This window comes from Nerophis ophidion, linkage group LG10 (genome assembly GCF_033978795.1).
Source record: "Nerophis ophidion isolate RoL-2023_Sa linkage group LG10, RoL_Noph_v1.0, whole genome shotgun sequence".
Lineage (NCBI taxonomy): Eukaryota > Metazoa > Chordata > Actinopteri > Syngnathiformes > Syngnathidae > Nerophis > Nerophis ophidion.
This window is the reverse complement of record NC_084620.1, coordinates 13621259-13633344: the sequence shown is the minus strand read 5'-3', so window position 1 is coordinate 13633344 and position 12086 is coordinate 13621259. Positions and strand designations below refer to the sequence as shown.

Sequence of the window (12086 nt, the reverse complement as noted above, 5' to 3'; positions counted from 1 at the left end):
TAAACCTTTGTACCAATTATATATACAAACAATTATACTTCCATTATTATTTATAAAAATGCGATCAAACAAATTCAATGTCATTATGTTCAATGCCCCCTTTAAAAAGTAGCGCAATATTAGGATATTGACGCTATTGTCTTACATTAAAGGCCTACTGAAACCCACTACTACCGACCGCACAGTCTGAAAGTTTATATATCAATGATGAAAGCTTAACAATGCAACACATGCCAATACGGCCTTTTAGTTTACTAAATTACAATTTTAAATTTCCCGTGGAGTTTCTTGTTGAAAACGTCGCGGAATGGTGACGCGTGTTTGTGACGTTATTGGTTGGAGGGGACATATTAGCCCAGCACCACTTGCGGCTAACAGTCATCTCTTTTCATCGCATAATTACACAGTAATTTGGACATCTGTGTTGCTGAATATTTTCCACTTTGTTCAATTAATAATGGAGACTATAAATAAGAATGCTTTTGGTGGAAAGCGGTGGATCACAGCTGCCTTTAGCACCGAGACACAACCGGTGTTTCTTTGTTTTTGTTGTGAAGCTTTAACACGGAGCGGTCAAGCAAACATGTTTCTCTACGTCAATACATACGTTTTTGGATGGGAAAATTGTCGGCTCTTACCGGAGACATCAGTGGATTATGGGACCTTCTCCTGTAGCTGTCAAAAAGCAGCTGTGTTCTTGGCTCCTCATCGGCTTTCTCTGACACACTGGCGTTCACCGCAGCCATCCGACTTTCAGGTATGACTTTACTCATCTAATCTCACTAAAACACTATTAACACAATAAGCAGATAAGGGATTTTCCAGAATTATCCTAGTAAATGTGTCTAATTACATCTGAAATGCTACCACTGCCGCCGCCCGCAGCCGTCGCTTTTTCTTTTTTTTAGTGCCTCACTAACTTTCGTCATCCACAAATCTTTCATCCTCGCTCGAATTAATGGGGAAATTGTCGCTTTCTCAGTCCGAATAGCTCTTGCTGCTGGAGGCTATGATTATAAACAATGTGAGGATGTGAGGAGCCCTTACACTGGTGACGTCACGCGCACATCGTCTGCTACTTCCGGTAAAGGCAAGGCTTTTTTTATTAGGGACCAAAAGTTGCCAACTTTATCGTCGATGTTCTCTACTAAATCCTTTCAGCAAAAATGTGGCAATATCGCGAAATGATCAAGTATGACACATAGAATGGACCTGCTATCCCCGTTTAAATAAGAAAATCTTTTTTCAGTGGGCATTCACACTAGAAAGCTAAGCTAGCTACGCAACAAATCGAGCTAACATTGCTAAGGTTACATTCACACAATTCTAACCGACTGTTATTACTCAATGTCTCCTTGTCTCCTCAATTGCCATCTATATTCGTCACCGAGCCCTCCATTTAAAGTATTGTTTTGGAAAATCCAACTTTATACTGGCGCTGATTTGTGAAGCAGTAATCTTCGAAGTGGTTTGCGCATGCTCGGACCGACTTCCTCACAGTTAAAGGCACACTGCACTGAATGATAAAAGTTTAAAATAAGGCACTTTTTACTTCAAATGAGGCTGAAAGTGTGTGTAGTGACTTGTGCTGCTTAAAGCAAAAAACAACGGAGCATTTTTCTTTTATTGGGTTTCATCCTGGACATGTGGACTACAAGCACTCCTATATAGATTAAAAGTGGCGGACTCGCACACAGATGTTCGTTACCATATTTGGATAATCTGCTGACGCCACAGGTCTTACAACGTCACGGGACAGATCAAATTCCAAACGCCTCGTTTGCCAAAATATGACGGATGCCAAGATTGTTTTATAAATATCTCTGCAATGCTTCGACGATTTGATTTCAAATTTTCGGCACCTATGCAGATTCCAAATACACAACAGTAGGTATTTTCAGGTTAGAAAAGTTGTTTTTTGCGTAATAGAGCCCCTTTTTATCAAAACATATTTCCTGTATTTTTAAACAATAGCAAAAGCATCAAATATGTTTCGATAATAAAAAACATTGATCGACCATATACTGATAATTTACTAAGCATCGTTACTGTCGACTTCTGTATCGACCTGCCCACTTTTGTTCACATTCAGGGTTAGCATATCCTCCTATGGTGTGTTTAGCTATTCCTCCTCGTTTGGGGATCATACTTGTAAGAAAGTGTATTTATTTGCCGCCACGCAGGAGAGGATTACTGACTTAAAAGCGGCTTTGCACTGTGGAGGGACATTAGCTGCAAGCGAGAAGGCTACATTGCCTTGGGGACGCTGTCAAATTTGCAGTACACAACTAGAATGCGTCACCAACATGAATTGTCACGATAGCTCTATCGTTGGCCTAATGCATATCATTTACAGGACTGTCTCAGAAAATTTGAATATTGTGATAAAGTCCTTTATTTTCTGTAATGCAACTAAAAACATGAAAATGTCATACATTTTGGATTCATTACACATCAACTGAAATATTGCAAGCCTTTTATTTTAATATTGCTGATTATCAATCAATCAATCAATGATTACTTATATAGCCCTAAATCACTAGTGTCTCAAAGGGCTGCACAAACCACCACGACATCCTCGGTAGGCCCACATAAGGGCAAGGAAAACTCACACCCAGTGGGACATCGGTGACAAAAATGACCCAGTGGTACGTCGGTGACAATGATGACTATGAGAACCTTGGAGAGGAGGAAAGCAATTGATGTCGATGGATGTCGAGCGGGTCTAACATGATACTGTGAAAGTTCAATCCACAATGGATCCAACACAGTCGCGAGAGTCCAGTCCAAAGCGGATCCAACACAGCAGCGAGAGTCCCGTTCACAGCGGAGCCAGCAGGAAACCATCCCAAGCGGAGGCGGATCAGCAGCGCAGAGATGTCCCCAGCCGATAGACAGGCAAGCAGTACATGGCCACCGGATCGGACCGGACCCCCTCCACAAGGGAGAGTGGGACATAGAAGAAAAAGAAAAGAAACGGCAGATCAACTGGTCTAAAAAGGGAGTCTATTTAAAGGCTAGAGTATACAAATGAGTTTTAAGGTGAGACTTAAATGCTTCTACTGAGGTGGCATCTCGAACTGTTACCGGGAGGGCATTCCAGAGTACTGGAGCCCGAACGGAAAACGCTCTATAGCCCGCAGACTTTTTTTGGGCTTTGGGAATCACTAATAAGCCGGATTCCTTTGAACGCAGATTTCTTGCCGGGACATATGGTACAATACAATCGGCAAGATAGGATGGAGCTAGACCGTGTAGTATTTTATACGTAAGTAGTAAAACCTTAAAGTCACATCTTAAGTGCACAGGAAGCCAGTGCAGGTGAGCCAGTACAGGCGTAATGTGATCAAACTTTCTTGTTCTTGTCAAAAGTCTAGCAGCCACATTTTGTACCAACTGTAATCTTTTAATGCTAGACATGGGGAGACCCGAAAATAATACATTACAGTAGTCGAGGCGAGACGTAACAAACGCATGGATAATGATCTCAGTGTCTTTAGTGTGGCATACAGCTTAAGAAAACTCAAAAATCCTATCTCAAAAAATTTTAATATTTCCTCAGACCAAGTAAAAAAATATTTATAACAGCCAAACAAAATCAAACATTTAAAAATGTCAATTAATGCACTCAGTACTTGGTTGGGAATCCTTTTGCACGGATTACTGCATCAATACGGCCTGGCATGGAGGCAATCGGCCTGTGGCATTGCTGAGGTGTTATGGATGTCCAGGATGCTTCAATAGCGGCCTTCGTCTCATTTACATTATTGGGCCTGGTGTCTTTCAGCTTTTTCTTCACAATAACCCACAAATTCTCTATGAGGTTCAGGTCAGGGCAGTTGGCAGGCCAATGGAGGACAGTAATGCCATGGTCAATACACCAGCAACTGGTGGTTTTGGCACCGTGGACAGGTGCCAGATCATGCTGGAAAATGAAATCATCTTCTCCATAGAGCCAACATAGTGATGTAAATGCGAGTCACATGGTGTCCAGATTATGCTATAATAGTAACATGTGTCCCTAAAGCGTGTTAATGAGCCACGAAAGTGAGCCTTGTTGAATGTTTTGTTATGCAACAGGGTGGCAGCGTTGGATCGTTACTGATTGTTTGGATTCTCATTCACAGAGAACCATGGTCACGCGTGAGCACACTTTACGTACACACACCTCCCTGGTGAAGGGCGCTGCAGGCTCCTGCACACTCACACACTTTCACATGCCAATTCTGACAGACACGGGCGGATTTAGGGCAAGCCTGATTAGTAGTGCTACTGCTTATCAGTGCCAGCCAGCCGCCTGCTGCCGTGGAGAGGGAGCGAGTAGGTCGATAGAGGTGGGAGAACTGGGCAAGCGAGAAAATGGTGTAAGGAATCGAAAGCCAGGATTTGGTTTAACCAAAAAAAAAAAAGTACTGCTACTTTTACAATGTGAACATTGTAAAAGAAGCAGGAATGAAAAAAAAAAAGTTGATAAGTGGACAATCACTTGTCTCCCACCCCCGCCCCGCTCATGATGTAGTCTGTCTGTGTGTGACATTAAAGTAGAGGATGATTGTGTGGTCATTTAGTGTATTTGATTTATTTGCCTACACAACCTGTACAAAAGCCACGGAATGCACTCCTAACAGGTGTAAAAGTAAGTGCATCTCTATATTCCTTCAAAACCGCTCTAAAACAACACCTCCAGGCAACTTCAACCCTTTACTAATACCCTCCTCCATTCACATCCCATCTCCCCGGATTTTAAATAACTTATTGTAAATAATCAAATGTACTTCTAATGTATTTACTTGTTCTTATGCTATCTGAACTCACTATGTTCTCTGCTCGCTGTACATATCCTACTAAGTAAGACCTACACTGTTTCAATGTCCATTTCTCTGATGATGCAATTGTTGATGACTGAAGTACTGATATCAACCAAAGCTCCTCATCCTACCCCCCGGATTGTAAATAATGTAAATAATTTAATGTATATACTATGATGATTAACCTGTGTGATGAATGTATTATGCTGATAGTATATATTTGTACCATGAATTGATTAACGTGGACCCCGACTTAAACAAATTGAAAAACTTATTCGGGTGTTACCATTTAGTGGTCAATTGTACGGAATATGTACTGTACTGTGCAATCTACTAATACAAGTTTCAATCAATCAATCAAACAATGCTACCTTTTAGGGCTGCAGCTGTAATGCCCTGTGACTGTTTCGTACTCGTGTTCGCTTCCTCCCAGGGTGTGGTATTGTAGTTCCTGTCCAGTACTCTTATTTGGGTAGTTTCACTTCCACTGTCTGTTCTCAGTACTGACTCCCACACCTGAGCCCGGTTGCGAATACGTCACTTCATTGGTTTGTCTCATGTCATTGCTCTGCTTTGTATGCATATTCCATCCATCCATTTTTCTACCGCTTATTCACTTCGGGGTCGCGGGGGGCGCTAGCGCCTATCTCAGCTACAATCGGGCAGAAGGCGTCGTACACCCTGGACAAGTCGCCACCTCATCGCCGGGCCAACACAGATAGACAACATTCAAACTCACATTCACACACTAGGGCCAATTTAGTGTTGCCAATCAACCTATCCCCAGGTGCATGTCTTTGGAGGTGGGAGGAAGCCGGAGTACCCGGAGGGAACCCACATAGTCAGGGTAAGGACATGCAAACTCCACACAGAAAGATCCCGAGCTCGGTATTGAACCCAGGACTACTCAGGACCTTCGTATTGTGAAGCAGACACACTAACCCCTCCTCCACCATGCTGCCCTCGTATGCATATTGCTAAGCCTAGTATTAACAAAATAAGCCCTGTTTCTTTTTTTTTCCTGCAGTTGCACTTGCCTTCTTTTGTTCCCTTGTTTTATTACTCTGTGTGAGTGTGTTTTCTTATGATTATTAAATCATAATATTCTTACTCACCCACTGTCTCCCTACTACTGCATCTTAGGGTCACGTAGTCGCTGAAGCGTGGAAAGTAGCTTAATTTAATCGATTATGTCTTATCAATTTGATTAGGAAAAAAGCTTTGATTTATATTCTGTTGCTATGTGTAACTGATAAAAATAAATAAAATCCGAATGAAGTTCCTGTAACTTCATTACATTTTTCCAATTATGCGCTTTTGTGTTTTAATCGGATTAATCGAAAAAATTAATTTACTAAAATAATTAATAGCTGCAGCCTTACTTCCTCAGCATTTATTTTGCCAAACAACATCCATATATCAATTTTCTACCGCTTGTCCCTTTAAGAAGTCGGCAGGGGTGCTGGAGCCTATCTCAGCTTCCTTCGGGCAGAAGGCGGTGTATACCCTGAACAAGTCGCCACCTCCTCATAGGGCGAACCGATTTTAGTGTTGTCAATCAACCTATCCCCAGGTGCATGTCTTTGGAGGTGATGACAGAGGTCTGTAATTTTCATCATAGGTACACTTCAACTGTGAGAGACAGAATGTGAAAAAAAATCCAGGAATTCACATTGTAGGAATTTTAAAGAATTTATTTGTAAATTATGGTGGAAATTAAGTATTTGGTCAACAATTCAAAGCAGGTTTTGGCTCAAAATCTCACGATACATGGCCCCATTCATTTTTTCCTTAACACGGATCAATCGTCCTGTCCCCTTAGCAGAAAAACAGCCCCAAAGCATGATGTTTCGACCCCCATGCTTCACAGTAGGTGTGGTGTTCTTGGGATGCAACTCAGTGTTCTTCTTCCTCCAAACACGACGAGTTGAGTTTATACCAAAATGGATACATGGATAATACAGCAGAGGATTGGGAGAATGTCATGTGGTCAGATGAAACCAAAATAGAACTTTTTGGTATAAACTCAACTCGTCGTGTTTGGAGGAAGAAGAATACTGAGTTGCATCCCAAGAACACTAAGCCTACTGTGAAGCATGGGGGTGGAATCATCATGATTTGGGGCTTTTTTTCTGCTAAGGGGACAAGACGATTGATCCGTGTTAAGGAAAGAATGAATGGGGCCATGTATCGTGAGATTTTGAGCCAAAACCTCCTTCCATCAGTGAGAGCTTTGAATGGTTGACCAAATACATATTTTCCACCATAATTTACCAATAAATTCTTTAACATTCGTACAATGTGAGTTCCTGGATTTTTCTTTTCACATTCTGTCCCTCACAGTTGAAGTGTACCTATGATGAAAATTACAGACCTCTGTCATCATTTTAAGTGGGAGAAGTTGCACAATCGGTGGCTGACTAAATACTTTTTTGCCCCACTGTACGTGTGCCTCATAATACAAAGGTCCTCAATCCAATCCTGGACTTGGGATCTTTCTGTGTGGAGTTTGCATGTTCTCTCCGTAACTCCGTGAGTTCTCTCCGGGTACTCCGGCTTCCTCCCACTTCCAAAGACATGCACCTGGGGATAGGTTGATTGGCAACACTAAATTGGCCCTAGTGTGTGAATGTGAGAGTGAATGTTGTCGATGTGTATTGGCCCTGTGATGAAGTGGCGACTTGTCCAGGATGTACACCCGCCTTCCTCCCATCTGCAGCAGGGATAGGCTCGAGCAGCTCCCTGCAACCGTGTAAGGGACAAGAAAATGGATGGATGGATGCGCCCTCCATGCCCATGTGCATGCCTGCATCTGTGAATAATGGTTCTAAAATCTATCTTATTGCATTTTGCTAGATAGTGTCATATCAACACAGGTGTCCCGTCATTGGTCGCCAATGTCATTTAGTCACTTGCGTTATTGCATTATTGACCACCAGCAGGGCTTCACGGTGGCAGAGGGGTTAGTGCGTCTGCCTCACAATACGAAGGTCCTGCAGTCCTGGGTTCAAATCCAGGCTCGGGATCTTTCTGTGTGGAGTTTGCATGTTCTCCCCGTGAATGCGTGGGTTCCCTCCGGGTACTCCGGCTTCCTCCCACTTCCAAAGACATGCACCTGGGGATAGGTTGATTGGCAACACTAAATTGGCCCTAGTGTGTGAATGTGAGTGTGAATGTTGTCTGTCTATCTGTGTTGGCCCTGTGATGAGGTGGCGACTTGTCCAGGGTGTACCCCGCCTTCCGCCCGATTGTAGCTGAGATAGGCGCCAGCGCCCCCCGCGACCCCAAAAGGGAATAAGCGGTAGAAAATGGATGGATGGATGGATGACCACCAGCATCACAGCTGTAAAGCAGCTCGCTTCTCACTTTTATGTGTGAGCTTGCATTATGTGTTGAGGAGAGGAGAGCAGAGGGTTTGCCTCCATGATAAATGTTTTGACGACACATCTACTCAGGGATATTTTGTCTTCGCCACAGATGCGGGCTGACCCATTTGTCTCTTGACAGGATATTTGTAGATGGCCAGCCTCAGTCACGTTGATGGTAATGGATACCCCGTCTAAGCTGCAGTATCCTGTTGCTGCAGAACAACGTAAAGGAAGTAGGGAAGCATTGCTCTGAATGTGTGTGGGGGTCTCACAGCTGTGTCCTGTCACCCTACGGCTTACTGTGTGTGTGTATGTGTGTGTGTGTGTGTTGCTGCTAGTCTCTATCCATCAGTTTTGATTGACGGATGAAGCGCCGTGAAGGCAGGTGGGGGGTGTATAATTTATCACTTCCTGGCTGGTTCAGTCTCACAGTGCCACCTGCACACTAACACACACTCAGGTTGACCGCCCCCCCACACAGCGAAAGACTCCTAATGGACATCCTCCCAGCGCCAACACACTAACCTCACCTTCAGTTCTTTGCTTCATTTCATGTCACAGATCATATGTACTGAATCACAAATATATCATGCATCTCTACAGGGAATGTAAAAACATTTATGAGGCCCACCTGACACACACACACACACACACACACACACACACACACACACACACACACACACACACACACACACACACACACACACACACACACACACACTCCCTGCTCCAGTCATGTTTAATGTATACTGAATAAATGATTCATGCCAGGGAAGAGCTTTTTAATATACTTTAGGGCTTGTAATTCATTTATACTTTTGCTGAGTTGTCACCAAGAGGGCGGATTGATCTAGATATCGATGTTATGTTATTAGTGTAATGAGGGTAACCATTTTTTGTTTTCTTCTATGTTTATTTTCATAAATGTCTGTGTTCTTGTGTTTTTAGAAGTGTTATATAATGTATATTTTCATCTACAGGACAGGCGAAAAGTTTTGACACACCTTCTAATTTGATGCGTTTTCTTTATTTTCATGACTTTTTATATTGTAGATTGTCACTGAAGGCATCAAAACTATGAATGAACACGCGGAGTTATGTACTTAACAGAAAAAGGTAAACTAACTGAAAACATGTTTTATATTCTAGTTTTTTCAAAATAGCCACCCTTTCCTCGGATTACTGCTTTGCACACTGTTGGCATTCTCTCGATTCTTCACAGGTGTCATAGTTTAGATGCCTTCAGTGACGATCTACAGTATAAATAGTCATGAAAATAAAGAAAACACATTGAAATGAGAAGGTGTGTCCAAACTTTTGGCCTGTACTGTATTTTATTACAAACTCAGAAATAAGTCATTCGACACAATGTGAATTAGAACCCATTGTTTACTTATTTTTACTATTAACTTTGTTTTGTTATAATTGTATGTAATGAATGGGAAACTAATTATTTTAACATTTTTATTTAGTGTTGTACAATTTCCGTTCAGTTTCAGTTTATTTCGAACATGCATACAGTACAAATTAATGCATCACACAATTCCAGTTGTTTCATTACAGCACGTCCGAAAAGGAGTAGGAAGAAGCAGAGCTTATTTAATTAATCCTACCCCTTTTCACACCATAGCAATCGTATCCAATGTCCTTGTTCTCTTTAACAGAACAGTGAACAAATAATTAATACATAAAAAATAGACCACATATTAAATACATAAATGATCTTTGTCTCAGTAAAAAAAAAGAGGTGAAAAGAGGGTTCAAGATGTTCATCATAATTCTTGTTCTGTGTACTTTGTGAACACTTGTAGTTTAAACGGTCCCTTAGACTGAATCATATTGGTGCTTTGTTTGATTTCTTTGGTTAATTTGTTTCACAATTAAATTCTACAAACTGATATTCTAAAGGTTTTAAGTGTCGTACGAGCATACACATGTTTTAAATGACAAAGATACGTTTTTTTAGATAAGATTAATCACTTTTGAATTTGGATGAATAATCAACTTAAAAATACTATAATTTAAGACAGATTTTATTTTATTGTCAGAATGTCATCGAGGAACATTTACATTTTTTTTTTAATCAATTATTTGCTCAAAACTTTGTAACGGTTTTATCTAAAGTTCAGTCTGGGTGTATTTTGAAGTCAAATGTATTCAATGACCTGATCACTGCCCGTATAACAACCATTTGCCGTTAAAGTAAAGGAGCATGTGTGCTCAAAATAAAGTCTGTGATTAATCTTCGTATATTCATGATTAATGCAATATTTTTTTGTGATAAATCACATTCGCTAACTCGATGAGTTAGACCCTCGTCATTTTTAAAAATATTGCTCCATTGTCTTCAGGCCCTGCGATGACGTGGCGACTTGTCCAGGGTGTACGCCGCCTTCTGCCCAAATGCAGCTGAGATAGGCTCCAGCACCCCCCGCGACCCCAAAAGGGACAAGTGGTTGAAAAATGGATGGATGGATGGATGGACATTGTCTTCAAATGTTCACATATAAATGTGTTGATACAAATATTGTTTTTATTTGCTTAACACATTTGTCCTGTGTTTTATTATTATTCCCATTCCATGTGTGTTAAAGGGGAACATTATCACAATTTCAAAAGGCTTAAAAACAATAAAAATCAGTTCCCAGTGGCTTGTTTAATTTTTCGAAGTTTTTTTCAAAATTTTACACCTCCCGGAATATCCCCAAAAAAAGCTTTAAAGGTCTTGATTTTCGCTATCTGCGATGCGACTGTCTATATCCCTGTGACGTCATACAGGGCTGCCAATACAAACAACATGGCGGTTACCACAGCAAGATATAGCAACATTAGCTCGGATTCAGACTCGGATTTCAGCGGCTTAAGCGATTCAACAGATTACGCATGTATTGAAACAGATGGTTGGAGTATGGAGGCAGATAGCGAAAACGAAATTGAAGAAGAAACTGAAGCTATTGAGCGAATAGCTATTGACGCTATTCGGCCATAGCATGGGTGTACCTAATGAAGTGGCCCATAGCATGGCTGCCTTATTAGCATCGCCGGTAAAAATCAGGACTTTCGCATCTTGTGACACTGGAGCAATTTAAATATGGCGATTGGTAAGTGTTTGTTTCGCATTAAATGTGGGTATCTAGTTTCAAATGTACATACAGCTAGCGTAAATAGTATGTTAGCATCGATTAGCATAGCATGTTAGCATCGATTAGCTGGCAGTCATGCTGCGACCAAATATATCTGATTAGCACATAAGTCAACAAGATCAACAAAACTCACCTTTGTGATTTAGTTGAATTAATCGTTGCAAATGCATCTGCAGGTTATCCATACATCTCTGTGCCATGTCTGCCTTAGCATCGCCGGTAAAATGTGGAGACACTCTGGCACATTCAATGGGGGTCTAGCGTCAGACACTTGAATCCCTCCCTGTTAGTGTTGTTACACCCTCCGACAACACGACGACGAGGCATGATGTCTCCAAAGTTCAAAAAAATAGTTGAAAAAACGGAAAATAACAGGGCTGAGTCCCGGTGTTTTAATGTGTTGAAAATGAAAATGGCGGGTGTATTACATCGGTGATGTCACGTTCTGAGTCATTGCTACGAGACTGATAAACAGAAAGGCGTTTAATTCGCCAAAATTCACCGATTTAGAGTTCGGAAATCGGTTAAAAAAATACATGGTCTTTTTTCTGCAACATCAAGGTATATATTGACGCTTGCATAGGTTTGGTGATAATGTTCCCCTTTAAACATATTTGGCCAATAAAGCTGATTCTGATAATCATACTTAAAGGCAGAACGTTCATATTGGCAATACATGGCCCTGTACTAATTTGATATCAGATCGATACAAAAAGATTGTAGCAGGGTCCTAAAATCACCTCTGACCCACACCACATACTTCA

At 41.3% G+C, this 12086-nt stretch overlaps 1 protein-coding gene across 3 annotated transcripts in view; it reads left to right on the top strand.

Moving 5' to 3' along the window:
• Positions 1–12086, top strand: part of sema4f (sema domain, immunoglobulin domain (Ig), transmembrane domain (TM) and short cytoplasmic domain, (semaphorin) 4F) — an 83597-nt gene that overhangs the window by 45493 nt on the left and 26018 nt on the right. The window contains exon 1 of one of the 3 annotated variants that reach the window (XM_061912518.1): positions 8340–8400. The exons of 1 other annotated variant lie outside the window; for it this stretch is intronic. In XM_061912518.1, coding sequence (XP_061768502.1) covers positions 8349–8400 — 52 coding nt within the window. In that variant the 5' untranslated portion in view covers positions 8340–8348. Of the gene's footprint in view, positions 1–8339; positions 8410–12086 lie in introns of those variants that run through there. One more of the 3 variants, XM_061912517.1, reaches the window with a different exon arrangement.